We start from the raw sequence: 20,475 nt of genomic DNA on the forward strand, positions 1-20,475 counted from the left end.
CTGCCCCACGGCCCTGATGACAGTGGCCGTGAAGGTGTCCGGGAAAGGGATAGCGAAAGGGAAGCATGAGTACTCGTCCATTATCGTGAGGAAGTAGACGTTTCGGTTTGTGGAAGGCAGGGGCCCTTTGAAGTCTATGCCGAGACGCGGCCGAGTAGCCTTTACAACATGGGCCTGGGGCGGGCGGAAGAAATGGGGTTTACACTCCGCGCAGACCCGGCAGGCCTTAGTCATGTCCCTGATGGTATACGGCAGGTTCTGGGACTTAATTAAGTGGTACAACCTGGTGACACCCGGATGGCAGAAGGATTTATGCAATGCCTGCAGCCTGTCATCCTGCATAGTCGCGCAGGTGCGAGAGAGGGCATTGGGGGAGTTGTTAAACTTCCTGGGGCTGTACTGGATGTTGTAGATGTAGATTGCCAGCTCGACTCTCCAGCGCAGGATCTTGTCGTTCTTGATCTTGCTCTTGTGGGTAGTATTAAACATGAACATCACAGCCCGCTGGTCTGTGAGGAGGGTGAATCTCCTCCTGGCCAGGTAGTGGTGCCTATGGCAGACCACTTCCACAATCGCCTGGGCCTCCTTTTAAATGGCGGAATGCCCGAGCTCAGAGCCGTGGAGGGCCCTAGAGAAGAAAGCAATGGGGCACCCCTCTTGGTTGAGGGTAGCAGCGAGGGCTACCTCAGAGGCATCACTTTCCACCTGGAAGGGAGAGTCCTCATCCACAGCCTGCATCGTGGCGTCCGCGATGTCTTTCCTGATGCGGATGAAGGCTGCCTGCATCACGGGTGGGAGGGGAAAAGTTGTAGCTTGGGCCAGTGGGTGGATCTTGTCCGAGAAACGAGGGACCCATTGTGAGTAATAAGAGAATAGGCCAAGGCACCTGCGGAGGGCCTTTAGCATGGGGGGGGAAGAGTTAACTCCATTAATGGGCACCTCCTTTCTGTATCTGGGCCGACGACCCCATGGGCCATGATGTACCCCAGGATGGCGAGGCAGGTGGTGCTAAACACACACTTCTCCTTGTTATAAGTGAGATTCAGCTCCCCGGCCATCTGGAGGAATTTCTCCAGGTTAGCATCGTGGTCTTGCTGGTCACGGCTGCAGATAGTGATGTTATCCAGATATGGACACGTCGCCTTCAGCTTGTGCCGGTCTACCATGCGATCCATCTCCCACTGGAAGATGGAGACCCCGTTCGTGACCCCAAAGGGAACTCAGCGGAACTGGTACAGGCGCCCAACCGCCTCAAAGGCAGTGTAGGGCTTGTCCTTCGGGTAGATGGGGATTTGGTGATATGCTGACTTCAGATCAATCGTGAAGAAAATCCGGTAGTGGGCTATTTCATTGACCATGTCAGCAATCCTCAGCAAGGGGTCAGTGTTCAGTTGGGTGTACCGGTTAATGATCTGGCTGTAATCCACAACCATCCTCGGCTTACTTCTCCCTTTGACCACCAGGACTTGAGCTCTCCAAGGGCTGTAACTGGGCTCTATGACACCTTCCGCCAGGAGTTGCAACACCTTAATGAAGTCTCTGTCTGCGGCGCAATAGCGCCTACTTCTGGCGGCAATCGGCTTGCAGCCTAACGCAAGATGTGGGAAGAGCGCCGGTGATGTGTGGTGTGGAGAGGCCGCAGGTTGGCCGGGGCTGGCAGGTTGGTGTGCTGTGTAACGTGAGTGGAGGATGTGACCCCCCCCCCCTCCCGAAGGCAAGGGTGACAATCTGCAGGTGGCACTGGAAATCTAGGCCCAGGAGGACTGGAGGGCAGAGTTTGGGTATGACCAGAAGCCTGAACCCTATGCAAGTCTCCCCTCCCACAGTTATATCGGCCGAGCAGCGCCCGAGGGTACCAACAGTCTTATCCTTGGCGGCGAGGGCGATCGAGCAGGTGATGGAGTGGACTTTTAATCTCAGGGAGTGGGCCACGCTCGGGTGAATGAAGCTCTCGGTGCTGCCACTGTTGAACAGGCACTTTGTTACCTGCCCGTTGACTTGCACATCCATCATAGAGCGTCCAAAGTCATGAGGGATGTCCCTGGTCCTGGTGGCGGCCAGGACCATCCTGGAGTTGTCGCTCTCCGGTTGTGCGCAGTGATTTATGGCGCAGAGGCATGGGGAGCATCGCTAGGGCGGCCTGGTCATCGCCAGTGTTGACCATGTCGACATTGGTCGTGGGTTGCGGCGTGCAGTAGCTGATGGCTTCCGCAGGTGTTGGGAGTGTCAGTAGGGCAGCCTGGTCATCTCCCGTGTTGACTACGTCGACGTTGGTCATAGGGTGAGGCGTGTGGCAGCCGTTGTCACCCGGAGGCGTGGGAAGCGTCAGTAGGGTGGCCTGGTCATCGCTCATGTTGACCATGTCATTCTCATCGTCGTCGGGACCATCCGTGTTGGCCGCTGCCTGGCCCAAGATGGCGGTGGCATGTGAGTGCCCGCTGCGTGGCTGGCCTCCTTCCGCTGTGTGGCTGGCCTCCTTCCCCAGCCATGTTCATTGCGCCAGAGGCAGTGACATCATTTCATCAGCCAGAAGTGATGTCACTGTAGTTCTCAGCGAGTGGCGCTAGCGAGGGCGGGGGCTGGTCCAGATGCTTGGGGCACACGCTTGGGGCTGGTCCAGGTGCTTGGGGCTGGATGCTGCACCGTTGGAAGCCGGGGAAGGCGGAAATTGTAGCGGGGACAATGGCGCCGCCCGGCACGCGCATGTGGAGGTGTCCGTGGGGAAGGTGGGGAGGTCATAGAGGGCTGCTGAACTGCCGGCTGGTTTTGAGAGGCACACTTTAGCAAAGTGGTTATTCTTGCCGCATCAGGAACAGTACTGGTTCCTAGCTGGGCAGTTTTGATGCGATCGTCAGTCAGCACCCACAGTACTTACAGGCCCTGCCGCAGCGACGTTTTCCTCCCTAGCTTGGTCTGGGGTTGCAGCTGCCGTGTGAGAGGGCTGAGGGAGCCTGGGGGAACCTGGAATCGAAGGCTTCGACGTGCAGGGCTGCCGTTTCCAGGGTTTATACCACATCCACTGTCTTGGTTAGGGCGTAGATATTGTCTTCCAACAGCTTCTGCCAGATGGCCCTCAAGCGTAGTCCTCGGACGAAGGTATCCTGGATCAGCCTCTTGACCTCCTCTGCGCCTACCCCGGTTTCAGCCAGACACGGTTGGGCCAACTCTCGCAGGTGTCCCAGGTAAGACTCAGCCGTCTCCCCGGGCTGCTGGGCTCAGATGTTGAGGATGTACCTTGCACAGACTGCATTCATGGGGGGGGGGGGGCTTGTACAAGTTCTCGAGAGTGTCCATTGCACTCTTGTACGTGAAGCAGCCTTTGGTTGCCTGGAAGGTGTGGGGACCCAGCTTTGACTGGAGTAGGACTAGCCTCTTCTGATCTGAGTCCAGAATGCCACCTTCGTGCACCTCGGTGATTTCCTCGACTGCATGCTGCCAGATCTTGAAGCGTGTCTGGGCTTCTGGGTGGCGTGGGTCGACTTCGAGGCTCCCTGCGCTCAGGAGTTTTTCCATGGCAGCTGTGGGAAAATTTTGTAGATTAAATTGTGGTGCACTGTTAGCCAGAATCAGACACACACAAGGTAAAGACTGTACAACAGGCTTTAATCCACAAATACTTCCACAGAGCCAGGATGGCTGTAGCTGCAGTAACTCTGAGTGAGCTTTGGGAGGCCAGCGCAGGCTTTTATCTCAGAGGGTGATTAACACCCGTCCGGGTGGGGCTTGATCCCTTCAGGCCGACTGATTGACAGCCGGCCAGGTGTTGTCCTGTCCCCTTTCGCTCCTGCAGGTGCAGAGGTTACCCCCTGCAGTAGGCTGATAATGTACCACCACATCTGGTGTGGGAAATCATTGGGAAAAGACCTCAAGAGCTTTTCTGATGGCAGTTACAAAATATCTGCCATAGAGGAGAATGGCAACACGATAATCTTATGTGGCTCTGTGCAATGTCCATGGAATTGTTTGTCCTGAATAAGTCTCATGCTGTGAGCAGTCTCATGGCACGGTCTTATCAAAAGGGTAACATGCAGCTCCAATGTTAATTATATAAGAAGATGGTGTGGCATGAAAACATTCTGGTCATCATTGATGGAGTGAAACACAAAAATCTGCAGATGATGTGATTTTAGTAAAAACACAAAAGTGCTGGAGAACTCAGCAGGTCTCACAGCATCCATAGGACATAAAGAGCATAGATAATGTTTCAAAACTGAGCCCTTCTTCAAGGTATGAGCAAAGAGCAGTCTGGTGCCTGAGGAAAAAGGCTGGGGGAGGACTAGAGCCATCAGGCAAAAAAATGCTGATTGGACATGGACTGGAGGACAGGAGAGGAAAGGTGAGAATTGTAGGGGGAAGGAGGTGGCTCTGTGAAAGCAGAGCTGGAGGAAAGGAGACAGGGAGAAGGGAAAGAGAAAGATGCAGCTAAAAAGGAGACATAGGGATAGGGGGAAAGGAAGAGATGGGGGGGAGAAATGAATGTAAATTGGAGGTTACTATTAATGCCATCTGGTTGGAGGGTGCCCAGATGGAATACGAGGTGTTGTTCCTCCAATTTGTGGCTGATCTCCTTTGAGCAGTGCAAGACCAGTGACAGATATGTCAACATGGGAATGGGGCAGGGAATTGAAATGGGTTGCCACTGGGGCTTACCCACTATTGAAGTGGACATGATGAAGGTGCTCAATAATGCGATCTTCCAGATTGCATCTAGTCTTTCCGATATAGAGGAAACTACAATAGGAGCACTGGATGCAATAGATAACCCCTGTATATTCACAAATGAAGTGTTGCATCAACAGGAAAGACTATTTGGGGCCCCAAATAATGGTGAGGGAGGAGATATGAACACAAGTGGAGCACCTCCTATGGTCACAGGGGGTGATTGATGGGAAGGGAGGAGTGGTTGAGGGAATCACGGAGGGAGTGGTCCCTGTGGAAGGAAGGGGGGAATGTATGTGTGGTGATGGGATCAAGTAGTACGTGGCAGAAATGGCATAAGTTAATATGGTGGATGTCAAGGCTGGTGGGAAGGTAGGCAAGGAAAATCCTGTCCTTGTTGTGCATGGGGGTGCAGGAACTAGGGCAGATGTGCAGGTAATGGAGGAAGAAGCTGAGTATTACTTTAAAAGTAAGGACTATTTAACAGAGCGGTAATTGAGAGAGTGGTCATCATCGGAGTGGGTTGAGTCAGAGTGGTAAGGCTCAACAGACTTTGGCGAGAACAGGTAACAGGTGAGGGATTGTAGGAGATGAAGTGAGAAATGACCATCATTCAAGGAACAAAAGGGATTCAGCACGTAGGCACAGTTAAGGCCCACGTGAGGAGGGCTCATTGCCGGCCATGATGGATTCAGCGTTGCAGTGGGCTGAATCTACAGTCTTCGCGAGCTGGAGGGCTCCCTGCAATGGCAGCCTGTCTTCCTCTAGCAGACTCTGGCAGATGTAATTGGAGCTCACCCCAGCCATGCAGGTGTCCCGAATCAGCTCTTCCACATACTGGTCTGCCGATACTGGGGCAGGGATATTGCCACTGCATTCTCCCCCCAGATCGTGCAGGATCCAAAAGAAATCATCCAGAGACTAACCAGGCTGCTGTTTTCTCGAGGCCAGGAGGTACTGTGAGTAGACTTCATTTACCCACAGTCTGTAGAGGTTGCGAAGCATGGTCATAGTTGTGGGATAAGTTGTGCAGCCCCTGATCGCCAAGAACACATGGTGTCCGACTCTCGCTCGCAGTAACTTGAGTTTATTCTCATCAGAGTCCTTGAAGTCCTTAGAAGCTTTAGGAAGTATGTGAAGTACTCAATCCACTGCTTGTACAGCTCTGGGGCTCTGGACTTCTGTGGGTCTGTTGGGTTGCAGTAGTTTGTCCATCCCATGTGGAAGATATAAAGTATAATAAATTAATAGGCTCTATCAATAACTTCAAAGCTGTAGAGTGAGGAACGATAGGTTTTATTATACTTTAGACTTGTAGCTGGCCCGATTCCGTGTGCTCAACTGAGGACGGGGAGAGGGAGGTCAACCTTTATTCCAGGGTCACAAGGGGAGGAGTCACCAGTGGGGGATGGGGACAGTCACATATTCGTATAACCACAACAAGAAAGTGATTAGGGATAGTCTACATGGCTTTGTGAGTGGTAGGTTATGTTTAACCAATCTTAGAGTTTTTCAATGAGGTTGGCTGGAAAGTTGACGACAGAAAGATTGTGTATGTTGTCTACATGGACTTGACAAGGAAGATTAGTCAGGAAGGTTCAGATGCTAGGTATTCATGGAAAGTAGTGAACTGGATTTAACAATGTCTGGATGAGAGAAGACAGAGAGTAATGGTGGGTGATTGCTTCTCAGACTGAAGGCATGTGACTTGTGTGTCTCAGGGATCGAAGCTGGGACCATTGTTGTTTGTCATCTATATTAATGATCTGGATGATAATGTGGTAAATTAGAACAGCAAGTTTGCAGACGACACTAAGATTGCAGGCAGCACGCTTCCTATTTACTTTTGAATTCAACCTACATCACAAGTTGCTCCCAGAAGCTTAATTTATCCGACGGAAGAAGACATGGATTGTGTAAAAATGTTAGCAGCGTTAAAGTGAAATGTGCACAAGAGTATCAATTTCCCATTGAGCATGATTTCATATGGAAACGATCACCATTATAATTCATCTTCTACAAATGAACTGTGGATGTGAAATGATTGGTAATAGATCCATCCTAAGATACAATTTTTTGTTTTTTAGATCAATAAATTTTTTTATTTTATTCCATTATCTGTTTATCTGTTCTTAATTCCTTTCTTCAAAGGCATATATCTGATCTATTTGTGCCCAGAAAGCTATTTTATTCTTTTTGTCCTGGGTTTAGCAAGGCAAAATCCTAAATCATGTAAAATATTTTATTATAGTAGTGCGGTATTTCAGCTGATAGTAGTTTCTACATTATCACTTACGTACACTAACCTGAGCTCCTGTCAATTCACAATTTTTCATGGTTAATGCTGCTCCTGTGAGGACGCAAACACCAGTGCCTTCGCATTTCAAAAAACAGTCGTCAAGTGTCATGTGACCTGATTCAACTACCACAATGCCATCAGTAGTTCCCCTCTGTTCTAAGGTCAGGTGAATTATGCTAATATTTTCAGATTTAGATGCCACAAAATTGTCTTGTGTAGGGTCTGAAAAAATTATGACTTCTTCCCGGCTTCCAGCTCCTGTCAGTGAAACAAACGTATTTTTGTCTTGAATTTAAGTTTTAGTGTTCCCATCAGTTGCTTTCTCAAAAGGCTAATTAATATATGAAGTTCAATTTTAGAAGACAAAGACAAAATCTAGAAGGGTGGTTGGGAAGAGGGAGATGATGATCTGTCTTTTACTTACTTCAATTACCTCACTAGAAATTAAAATAAAGTGCTATATAGGAGATATGGGTTAATTTTCATTCTAGAATTTTTAATTTGTGGTCAAAGTGAAAAACACTCCTTTGGTTGACTAAGGAGAATAGTGGAACCCAACTATCAATTCCAGCTTTTCCAAAGTGGAAAGTGTGATTTTGAGAAGAACAGGAGAGAACAAAACCTGGTTGACTCTGAGGTTTGTATACCCTCAAAAATAAATTTCAATGTGACATTAACCCAATCATCTGGACTCGTATTTATCATCTGTTTCCCTTTTGTTAAAAGTTTCTTGAAAAAAGAATTTAATCTTCAAAAAACCTTAAATTAAAACATACTTTATTACAGAAATAAAATCTGACATATACACAATATTTGGAGATGTTAGTTTAAAATAAACAAAAGGCATATCTCTACTAAAATAGAATTTATGTTAAAATAGTAAAGTAGATGAATGCATTCTTATACCTAAAATCCCATAATATTTCTGTATTATCTACTTACATAATTCAAACTCCACAGCATTTGGATTTGTACTGTTCAAATTGTAAAATCATCTTGATATTTCATATTAAAAATTATGCTGATTTTCCAACAATTCCTTTCCCCAATGTTTTCTTTTTGATTAGAGAATATAGCAGGTATCTCAATAAACAATTGTTCAAATGTCAATTAAAATTGCACCAAGAAAATACAACCAATGATTATGTTGAAAGTGAGCCTTCCAAGCAGAGGTTGAATAATCTCCAATGTACTAAATATTCATCAACCTTCAAATGTAATCAAAATGGTGATATAATAAAAGTACATCAATGACTTCATCATATACCTTTTATAATTATATTGTCTGTTAGCATTCCAAATCCCGAAGCTTGATACTCCCCTGGAAATATTACTACTGTGTCACCACTGAAACAATTATCCAAGGCTGCATCAAAGTTATCATGCTGTTGAATCAGTGTATTAGCAGAGAATCCCTTAACCTGGAGAAAACACACAGAATAGTAACCCAAATAAACATTTATATTTAGTATAAAAATATTGTACTTTATCATCTTCATTTTTATTTTTCATATGAGGAAGCCAGCACATAGAAAGATATATCAAAATTTTTACAGATGAATAAAGCAAATGAGAAAACTACAGCTACTCGTTTCCAAATGGAAGTGAAAGAGGGAAAACATCAACTGTTTATTTCTTTTCACAGATACTGCTTGATTGGCTGAATGCCAGCATTTTCTGCTTTTGTTTCAGATTCTAGCATCTACAATTTTATTTGTACTACTGTATTTGATTATCTGGGGGCTTCTTTTAAGCTGTCCTTGTGGTTTTATTGAGGTTCAGTCTCACATTGTGACATTTGCAGGCAAATTTATCTTAAGTACTTCTAAGAATTTCTACACTATCAACTCGCTACTTTTTTTGTAGTCTGCTGAATGTCTTAGCCTTGTTCAACATTTTCCTTGTGGTTTACTGTGTAAAAGAAAGGGTATGGCAAATTTCATTCTCTTCCCATTTCATTTTCATTGAAGTAATTGTGCTCTATATGTTATCAAGATTCATTGTAATTGATTCTGTGCAACCTCCAAGATGATTTCAAAATCAGATAAATAAGAATTAATGCTAAACTGGAAATAATTAATAAAAATGAGAATGGTGGACATCAACCATTCATTAAATTTTGCAGTCAACATATGGATGAAACAACATATGGATGAAATAGAAGTTAGTTCCCAAAACATTAATCTGGAAATCCATCATTGTTATGAAGGACAAGGCTACAATGGAGAGAATTTTAAAAATCAGCTACTGTGGTTAGATCAGAATCAATGGCATCTGCCAATAACATGATTTTCAAAGTATAACTTGTAATAAATTATATTACTTTTTGTTTCAGAAATTAATATTGCAAATTATTAATTATGTACATATCAGGGTTGATACTCAAACCTTGCAAGGTGACAGACAGACATCTTTAAAAAACCCAAACTAGTTGTAACCAAGTGGATAACTCACCATTTCAGCTGTCATAATTTTTGCCACAATATGAGTTACAAATTTTCCAGAAGGTCTTTGCCCCTTCTTACGTCGCAGTATTCGTGGGAAGAAAGGTCCCTGTGCTCTGGAATGATAAACAAAATAAACCACTTTAACTCTTTGGGTGTTGGTTGAGATACCCAAGGGAGAACTTTTGCAAGAGTAGATATTTAACTTTAAAAATTTTAGCAACAAAAAAGCACTCAGCATTGGAATCCTCATCCTGAGATGTTTCAGAACAGATCCACTTTAACAAAAGACAAAACAGCTCTTATATGTGTTGTGAATGTCCGATTTGGAATAAGAGGTCACCATATCTATGGATCACACCTGTATAGACAAAAATCAGAATGGTGCAGGTAACACCCATGAATGTCTTTGTGCATTTATATTTATTGAATATTTATTTTGATGTCATTACCTCAGTCGCAAGTCTTCCCAGATTTTTAATAATCCACAAATCATTAGGATTTCATAGTATTTTTTCCAACATTCCACTGCTTCAGCTGCTGATGGGTCTTCTCTTATATTGCTCTGGTACTCAATCAGCTCTACACGTTTGTTTCTATATTTTTCCAGTGTTCTTTTAAAACGTTGACCTATAGGGCCTGGTATTGTACCATCCTGAATATCATAAAATCTAAATATGGTTAAAAAGATCAATGTGAATATAAACACTAAAAATAGTTAATATGCTACATCAGTTTAACTAGTTTACTAAGATCTGTTATCCACTGTATCTTCACTAACAACTAGATATTTCTCACCTCGTAGAAAATTAAAGAAAAAAATTCACATCCCAATTTCAGTTCCAATAGAAATTTGAGTACCAACTTTGACCTTCTGAAATAAATGATCTGTGGTTACATTTTTTAAATTCGATGCAAATATCTGAAAGAAATCAATCTGTCCCAGGATAAACTATAATCCAATGAGAACTATGCTGAGTTTTTATAATTTTTTTGAAAATTTTATTTTTTCATTTGCATCAAATACAAATAATTAATCATTCATCTAATAATACAATACAATAAAGATTGATACAAAATGATACATTTTTTCTCCCTTCTCCCTCCTTCGGTCGTCCCCCCAAAATAGAAAAAGAAAGAAAGAAGAAAAGATAGAAAAGAAAGACAACACCTGGACATAGATCACTATTCATACTATTATAATATAATTATTTTATCTTCTAACTATCAATTAGGAGGAGCAGGATATGAAATCCATATATGGTTTCCAAAACAAAAAAAATTCCCAAGTTGATTCCTTAAACTATAAGTAATCTTTTCCAAAGGTGTACAATTTTGTACTTCAATCTGCCATATGTCCAATCTTATAAAATTATCCAATTTCCATGGTTATTGCTACAGTCAAAAACTTCTTTTTATATTTATGTAACTTCAATTCAGTATCTGTTTCATATATATTGACAAGTAAAAATTTTCTTGGGTCTTTTGGTATTTGTACCTTCATAATTTGTCCTAGTAATATATTCAAATCTTTCCAAAATTTTTCCACAAGACCAAACTGAGTGAACTAAAGTCCCTATTTCTTTATTACATCTAAAACATTTGTCAGAACAATTTGAATTAAGTCCATGTAATTTATATGGAGTGTAGTATAATTGGTGCAAAAAATTGTATTGAACCATTAGGTAACTAACATTAATTATATTTGTGACACTCTCTTGGCACAGTCTTGACCACACTTCATCTTGAATTTGTATATTTAAATCTATCTCCCATCTTCGATTTGATTTATATAATTCCTTTTTCTTCATCATACCTTGCAGTTTTATATACATATTTGTAAAAAAAATTCTTAATAAATGTATCCATAATTAAATATTCCAATTGACTTTGTTCCAGAACTCTTATATTCATGCCTAATTACTTTTTAACATCTGATTTAAGTTGATAATGTGAAAGTTTTATTATTTGGTATATTATATTTCTCTTTCATTTATTCAAAAGTCAAAAAGAAAGAATCTAAAAAACAATCTTTTATCCTCATTATACCATTACTGTGCCAAATATATAAAACAAGAGTTATTTAAAGTAAAAGGAATAAGTTGATTCTGTGTTAACAACATCTTAGGTATTTGATAATTCTTAATTCCACTTTCCATATGAATTCCATTCTAAACCTTAAGTAAATGAGTTAAAATTGGTACTTCCATTTTTCTTTTCAAAAATTCATCATTTCATTTATACAAAAAAATACTCTGGGTTAGTTTCTCCTATTTTATTCATTTGTCTGTATCCACGCTGTTTTTTTCTCCAGTTTGATAACAGGAGGACAGGCATCTTAATTGTGATGCTATATAATAATTTGTAAAATTAGATAATCTTAGTCCTCCTTCAAATTTCCAGGTTAGTCTTTCAATAGCTATTCTTGGCATTTTATCACGCCAAAGAAATTTTGTTACATTTTTATTTAATTTTTGGAAAAACCCTTCTCTGGAACTGAAATGGGTAATTGATTGAAATAAATACTGTAATCTAAGAAAAATATTAATCTTGATACAATTTACCCTCCCTATTAAAGATATTTGTAAATCTGTCCATCTTTTTAAAATCCTCCTCAATCTTTTTTAATCATAGTAAATAATTCAATTAAAATAAATTATTACTCCTAACTATTTATTTTTGCCACTTAAATTTTGTTTTTCATTTACATTGTGTAAAATTCCCACCATTCATAGGCATTACTTCACTCATGCTGCCAGTCTTTCCCCCTTGCCTGCCCCACTCGCACTGCCGGTCTCTTGCCCACCCGACGCATTTTCTACATTTACTTTGTAATCTGATACCTGACCATATTCTACCAATCTTACATTTATTTTCTTCAGTAATACTTCTGGTTTTGTTACATATAATATAACATTACAGGTACACAATCCTTTATCTGGACATCTAAAATCTGGAAAGTTCCAAAATCCAGCAAGTGGCAGCGCGAGTCGGGCGGGCAAGGGGCGAGAGACCGGCAGTGCGAGTCAAGCGGGTAAATGGGAGAGACCAGCAGGCGAGGGGCCGGCAGCACGAATCGAGCGGGCAAGGGGAAGAGACTGGCAGTGTGAGTCGGGCGGATGAGGGGGAGAGACCGACAGTGTGAGTCAGGTGGGCGAGAGACCGGCAGCATGAGTGGGGTGGGTGAGGGGGAGAGACCGGCAGCACAAGTCAGGCAGGTGAGGGACCGGCAGCATGAGTGGGGTGGGTGAGGGGGAGAGACCGGCAGCACAAGTCAGGCAGGTGAGGGACCGGCAGCATGAGTCGGGTGGGCAAGGGGAGGTGACCGGCAGTGTGAGTTAGGCGGGCGGAGGGAGACGGCAGCGTGACTGGAAGTGGGTGGGGGTGTATATGGCAGCACAATTTGGGTGGGCTTAAATCTGGCTTTCCGAAATCCGTAAAAATCCAAAATTCAGAACACACTGTTCCCCAAGGGTTCCGGATAAAGGATTGTGCACCTGTATTTGCAAATAAACTAATTTTATGTTCTTTTTCACCTATCTTAAAACCTTTAATCTCATTATCCCTTCTTATTACCTCTGCCAAAGGTTCTATAGTCAAAGCAAATAAAAATGATGATAATGGACATCCTTGTCTAGATGATCTTTCGAATAAAAATATTTAGATATTTACTTATTAGTAACCATTTTAGCTTTTGGTTGATTATACAAAGCCCTTTTCCAGTTTATAAAAGCATTTGGAACACAAAAAAAAACACCTAACACTTTAAATAAAAAGTCCCACTCTAACCTATCAAACACTTTTTCCGCATCCAATGCAACTGCTACTGCAGACATCTTTCCTTTCTGTGCTACATTTCATAAGCTCATAAATTTGACTATATTATCTACTGATCTTCTATGTTTAATAAAACCTATCGTCCATATTTATTAATTTAGGTAAATGCTTGGTTAATCTATTAGCTAATAATTTGGATACAATTTTATAATCTGTATTCAATAATTATATTGGTCTATAAGAAAATGTTTGTAAAGGATCCTTTCCTTTTTTGGAATAATCGTCATTATTACTGTTTTAAAAGATTCTGGTAAATCATAGGTTTCTCTCATTTGGTCCAATAGTCCCATTAATACTGGAATTAATAATTTCTTAAATTCTTTGTAAGAAGGAGGGAAACAATCTTCTTCCAGAGCCTTATTATTTGGTAAAGATATCAGAGTCTCATAAACTTCTACATCTGTAAAAGAGTTTGATAATTCCAATTTTTATCAATATTTATCTTGGACAATATAACTTGTGATAAATATTCCTCTATTTTTTTCATCATTTAATGACTTAGACTGGTATAATTTTTTTCATGGAAGTTCCTAAAATTATCTATTATTTCTTGTGTCTTATAAGTGACTTGACCAGTTTCCCTCTTTGTTGTGTGATGGAATATTTAGGAATGTTTTTGGGAGGTAAAGTGGTAAAATTAGAGTAGGTTACATACATACACTTTTAAACAGATCTTATTTGAAATACTGAAGAATTCATATTCAGTGACTTTACAGCAACTATGGAGAATGCTATGCACATTTCACAAGTAGGTGCTAATTGAAATTATGTCATGAAATGAATGGCCTATTGTCTTGGAAGAACAACCAGGAGTCAGGTGGTCCATTTTGGACCTTTTTGCAAGGCTTTTGACCTCTCTGCAAAGTGCTCACTCAGAGGTCATTATTGTTTACCTAAAACAACAGATAGACCAGAAGACCGACTCCTATTGTTTTCAAGTGAGAGAGAGAAGGATATCCTGCTGGCAGTTTGAATCTTAAATAGAGAGAGAGAGACAGAAGGGAGTCTTTGACTGTGTGTGACAGAAAGCTGTAACAAGCCAGGAGAAGCTTGTTGGAACTGAAACAGAAGCTCCAGAGTGGCAGATGGCTGGAAGTGCTATCTGTCTGATGTTTCTCTTGGAACAAGTGGAACAGAAAGGAATTCTGTGGTAGCCTAAAAGAAATAGGTTATCATCTGGAGAATCCTGATGGGCCAAGTTTCACCAGCAAGACATTAAGGTGGGGGCATGGCAAGATGGCATAGAGTCTAGACGCGCAATCTCGACATCTCTGGCCAGACTTTTAAATACCTGTTTTTTAACCCTTTGTTTCCAAGTTTAATTTTTTTAAATTTTAGTTTAAAGTATTAAGGAATTATTATGCCACTAATGGTAAAAAGACTAAATCTCAAATTCAAAAGAAAATACATTTTCGAAATGTTGAGGATTTGGGGCCTAGACGACTTGAAGCAGCCCCAAACTCAACTTCTTCATTGCCTAAATCCCAAGGATCGCCTGTGGAGGCTGAAAAGGAAATACATCAGGCAGCATTACAATCTGAAGAAGTCGTTTTTCTTCGCAAATGGATGAGAAGACAACAAGATGCGGGGGGAGACCAGCGGTGACTCCCTGAAGAAGTCGGGATGCCGTCGCTGGGAGTCCAGACCCGCAGTAAATCTTTTAAAATGCCTTTTGTTGAATTGCAGCAGGAGCTGCAGTTACCTTGTTCTGCCACTATGTCAGAGATAGCAGAGCTGAACTTTACTGATTCACAATTGAAGGCAGCTATTCAAGCTGTTATAAAACCTGGAATGGATTTGTTGATATCTCAAATGAATGCTGATATGAAGGCACGTGTGGGTGTAACTTATGAAAATTAAAAAAAATTCAGACTGCTTTTTTGGACTGTAAACAACAAATGACTTCAAACACAGAAAAAGTATTAAAGGTGGAAAAATCAGTCATAGAATTAGGAGAACGTGAGAAGGAGCTAGAAATAAAAATATATTATTTGGAAAATCAAAGCAGAAGGAATAATGTGAAAATTGTTGGTTTGTCAGAAGATATAGAAGGACAATATCCTCTTTGTTTTTTTAAAGACTGGATTCTGCAAATGTTAGAGCAAGAATTTTTCTCTGGGGGATTGGCACTGGAAAGAGCCCATAGAGCTTTAAGAAGAACACCCTCAGCTGGTCAACCACCGAGACCGGTAATAATTCGATGTTTGAGTTATTTGGATAGAGAAGCAATACTTCGACTTGCAGTACAAAATGCGAGACAATGACAAACCGCATTATTGATTCAGAATAGCAGTCTTTTTTTTATCCTGATCTGAATCAAGGGGTAATTAAATTCGACGTTGATTCAATCCAGTTAAAGAAGTTTTGTGGCGTAAAGGTTATAAGTCTACTTTTCATTACCCTGCAGTATTGAAGGTGTTTTATGGAGACTATCAATTTCAGTTTTTTGAAACTGATCGTGAAGCAATGTTTTTTGCTGATTCATTGGCAGAGGAGAAAGAGGAGAAAGACGTAGTCCACCATTATCTCCTAAAGAAAAATTTGGTAGCTCTGGAAATGGAAAAAATGGGAAAAATAGGAATGGAAAGAGTCCAACTTCTTTCAAAATGGGATCTTCGAGATTGGGATCTTCTGGATGAAAAGAAGAATTTTTTAATTCTATTTTTTCTTTTGTTATTATGAGATTTTGATGTTACTGTTTGGCTGGGGAGGGAGAGATTTGCACTAAGTTCTTTACTAGTCATCAGCTTGTTTAGGGGATTACTACTTTTTGGTAGTTTTTTTTGGGGAGGATTTTCTTTTTTTATTTTTTTTATTTTTTAATTTGTGATTTTTTTTATTGGAGGGCCTATATACGTTGATTTGAGCTTTTATATAAAGATATTATTGGTATTTAGTAATAATAGTAGATATGTCAAAGTTGAAGTTTGCTACTTTTAATGTTCGAGGATTAAATAGTACGATTAAATGTAGGCGAGTTTTGGCGTATATTAAGAAAATGAAAATTGATATTGGCTTTTTACAAGAAACACATTTGAATGTGAAGGAAAGCATGAAATTAAAAAGGGACTGGGTTGGGCATGTATATTTTTGTTTAGGTGGAATATAAATTTGTTACAAAAATATAATGTGCGTATACTAAAAAAATTTATGAAGTTATGGATAAAGAAAAATAAAATGATAGGTTTTAGGGGTAAATTATTGGCTTTGACTCCATTGTATAATAATCAACTTATTTCTTTTTCAATACATAATCAAAGTTTATTGCATTGGAGACTTAAAGGTGTGAAAAATTTGGGAGATTGTTTTAAAGAGGGTAAATTTTTATCTTTTAATCAGATGCGGGAAGATTTTGGTATTGATAAGAATTCTTTATTTCTTTATTATCAAATTCGATCTTTGGTAAAATGTATGTTTGGTAGAGATATGATTTTACCTAAAATGACTAAATTTGAGACTTCTCTTATGAAGGTACCAGAGAAGGGGTATATTTCATTTATGTTTCAAATATTACAGGATGGTATGGATAAAAAGGGTTGGGATAGATCTAAAATTAAATGGGAAGCGGATATTGGTTTTATTTTTTCTGAAGAGGATTGGTTAGATATCTGTTATGATAGTGTAACTAGATTGATAAATGCACGTTATGCAATGATTAATTACAACTTTTTACATCAATTATATTTGACACCTGAAAAATTTTAAAAATATGGTTTTAAAGAATCAGATTTGTGTTTTAGATGTGGTGATATGGTTGGAACTTTTCTTCATGCTGTTTGGTCATGTATACATATACAATCTTTTTGGAAAAAATTCAATCATTTTTAGAATATCTGTATAAGATTAAAATAATTTTAGATCCAACAGTATTTTTATTGGGTAGTTTGCAACTTTTGAAAGGTTTGGGATTAGATAAGTTCCAGCTTGATTTTGTATATTTAGCTTTATCCGTACAGAAAAAATGTATTGCTAGAACATGGAAAGATACAAATATGATTGATATTAATAGATGGCATAATGAGATGAAATATTGTTTAATAATGGAAACAATTACATATGTTTTTACATGATAATTATAATTTTTTAATTAATAAGTGGCTGTTATACTCAGAATATTTACATTTCAATTTATATTGATTAGATTTTAATATATATATTTAATTTTTAAAAATATTCTTTCTTTTTTCTTTTTTTATGGATCTCCTTCGGAGAGTTGGCTGAAGGGGGGTGGGGTTCTTTTTATAGAAAAAAATGTTCATGTTTAATTGCTGTATACGTCATATATTATTTGTTTTTTGAACAAATAAATAAAGTTTTTAAAAAAAGCCAGGCATTAAGGTGACTAATGGTGGTACCTCAGTTGTGGAAATCATGGAACAACACATCTCTATCTGCAAACCTACAAGAACCTTCCTGAGTGGTAAATATTTACCTTTCAAGCACCAAAGCCTGGTGAACTTTATACATGTTAAATTCTGTGCACAGTATAAGAATTGCCTGCAACCAGAGAACTTGGAAGAATGAGAAGTGAGATTGAACTGTGAACCAAAGATCTTTCCTTAAATTTACACACACATTACATACACATACACTTAGAATTAGAAGAGGGTTATGTTGGGTTAGTTAAGTTAATAGTGATATGTTAAAATTTGATTCTGTTTTCATTTTAAAGATAATTAAAAACAACATGTTTAAGTAACTACTTGTCATGGTGAATATCTATTGCTGCTGGGTTTTGGAGTCATTTGGGCTCATAACAGTTGTTATTATTGTTCTTGATACTTGCTCAGCTTTTAATTGCCATGCTAAAACTTAATGGGCTCTATCACCTAATTTATAATATTTCTGCTGGGTTCTCATTATATCTCTTTCTACTTTCCAAGATTGTATTGTATTAAGTTTCAATTTTTAAAATTCCAGTAATCTTTTTTCTCTTCATTGTTTTGAACATGCAATTCCTTTTCTAAATCCAAAATATTTTTCTCCAATTGATCTACCTTTCTTTCTTTATTTTAGATATATAGCTTATTATTTGCCCTCTTAAATACACTTTCATAGAGTCCAATAGAATAAATTTGTTCGTTACTGAATTTTCATTAGTTCCTAGAAACAAAAATATCTGTAGTCTTATAAAATCACAGAATTCCTTTTTCTTTAAAAGAATTGTATTAAATCTCCATCTATAACCAATATTCTGATCTTCCTCCAATGCAAATTACATAATTAAAGGTGACTGATAAGATAACACCCTAGCTTGATATTCAATCTTATAAAATCTAGCTTGTAAATGTGCAGAGACTAAAAACATGTCAATATGCAAATATGTTTTGTGTCTAAAAGAATAAAAGGAATAGTCCCTGTCCTTTGGATGAATTTTTCTCCAGCTACCAGCAAGTCTAATCTCATTCATAACATCTGTTGCAATATTAGCTACTTAGTTTTTTGTAACAACACCACCTGATCTATCTAATTTCAGATCAAAAGTAAAATTAAAATCTCCATCTACTAGTATTTTCCCCTTTGCACCTGATAATTGCATAAATATATCTTGCATAAATTTCCCATCATCTACATTTGGTGCAAATATATTCATTAATGTCCAATATTCTGAATAAATTTGGCAATTAATCATTACAATTTTATCTATAGTGGTATCCAATATTTTAATTGGTTAAGTTTTATGTATTAATATAGCTACCCATCCAGCTTTAGAGTTGAAAGAAGATGCCAGGGCCCATCCAACCCAATCTCTTCTTAACTTCTCATGCTCTGTCTCAGTCAAATGAGTCTCTTGTAAAAAATCTATATCTACTTTGACTTTTCATATAATTTAATAATTTATTCCATTTTATTGGGTTCTGTATTCCATTTATATTAATACAAATAAAATTCAAATTTCCTGTCATTAAGTACCATCATTAAATCTCTTGATCATCCATTGTCCCATTCTCACTCCTCTCACTCCCAAGATATTAATAACATATATCACAGTACCCATAGTTAATCCAAGCATAAAATAAAAATAATAAAGACAGAAAGAAAGATTAAAGATAGAACCCATCCAGAGGCATGTGATGTGATTACACCCTTAAAGCCATGATCTGTCCAGGATGTGATCAAAACCACATATGTGCACATGATTTTGTAGCAGTTAGCTCCATATTCCCAAATAATTCACTCAAAATACCCATGTTGAATTAATATTATACATATCATTTTTATAGATCTTTTTATGTAGATCACTTATAGGCTAAACATTCCTCTCCATTTCAACTCTTACAATTTTTTTTTCAGTTACAGCTAAACTCTTTCTGTTAAATAATCCATTCAAATGTCAACTACCACCTGTCGTTCTTTTTCAGGCAATGAATCAGCATACACCTTTGCCTCATTCGGTTTCCATAAAAAATCAATTTTTCCCCTCTGGAACAAAAACTTTCAAAACAACTGGATACCTCAAGGCACAGCCTTTGTTCCATAGGACATTTTTAACTGGATTAAATTCTTTTCTCTTTTTTAACAAATCAAAACTTATATCAGGATAGAAAAAAATCTTATTCCCATTATAAATCAAAGGTGATTGTCTTTCTTTTTAAAAACTGCCTTTTTTCTTTGTGTTCTGTGCATGTGTGACTCCTTGTGTATGTGCAGTGTTACTGCTTCACTCGAAGCAGGCAGCCATTGTCGAGGGGGACTTTGAACAGTACCTTCCGGATAGCTTCAAGGTAGGCCTTTCTTCTTTATCTTGTTCTGCTTCTTGTATTACTGCTTTTGTCTTTGGTGTCATTTTGACTTGTTCCATATGCCTTTAAACACTTCTTTCTTCTATTTTTAAAAACTTTTACAACCTTTTTTGACTCTTTTATCCAATTTTTTTAAGGATAAGTGGGGATTCATAGTCATTACACGCCCCCGAGTTTTTACAATGCTGATGACCAATTTTAAATGAGGATTTTTGAAAAAGACATGTATCTTGGTTTTTTGCAGTTGAGGGATGCAACTTTCAGGTAAGACAATTGGCAAGGAGTGGGAATCAGTCAAAAATGAAATAGGGAAAGTTCAGGTCAATATGTTACTGAAATGACGGCTAACAGGTTAAGGAAATTTGGATTACATGGAATTTTGTGGATTGGTTAAAGGATAATATAAAATGAACCAAAAAGGGAAAGAAAGGTTTGACATGAGGGGCATAGCATATAAGAGTACAGAAAATGCAATGGGAAGATTATGAAAAAA

General features: G+C 39.0%; 1 protein-coding gene across 1 annotated transcript in view; it reads right to left on the reverse strand.

The window, feature by feature from the left end:
- The window catches only part of LOC138763665 (testicular spindle-associated protein SHCBP1L-like), an 82,079-nt gene that overhangs the window by 10,997 nt on the left and 50,607 nt on the right, over positions 1 to 20,475 (reverse strand). The window contains exons 5-8 of the mRNA XM_069938201.1: positions 9,855 to 10,073; positions 9,413 to 9,518; positions 8,226 to 8,379; positions 6,966 to 7,216 (exon numbers count right to left, since the gene is read on the reverse strand). Coding sequence (XP_069794302.1) covers positions 6,966 to 7,216; positions 8,226 to 8,379; positions 9,413 to 9,518; positions 9,855 to 10,073 — 730 coding nt within the window. The remainder of the gene's footprint in view (positions 1 to 6,965; positions 7,217 to 8,225; positions 8,380 to 9,412; positions 9,519 to 9,854; positions 10,074 to 20,475) is intronic.

This window comes from Narcine bancroftii, chromosome 5 (assembly GCF_036971445.1).
Source record: "Narcine bancroftii isolate sNarBan1 chromosome 5, sNarBan1.hap1, whole genome shotgun sequence".
Taxonomy (NCBI): Eukaryota; Metazoa; Chordata; class Chondrichthyes; order Torpediniformes; family Narcinidae; genus Narcine; species Narcine bancroftii.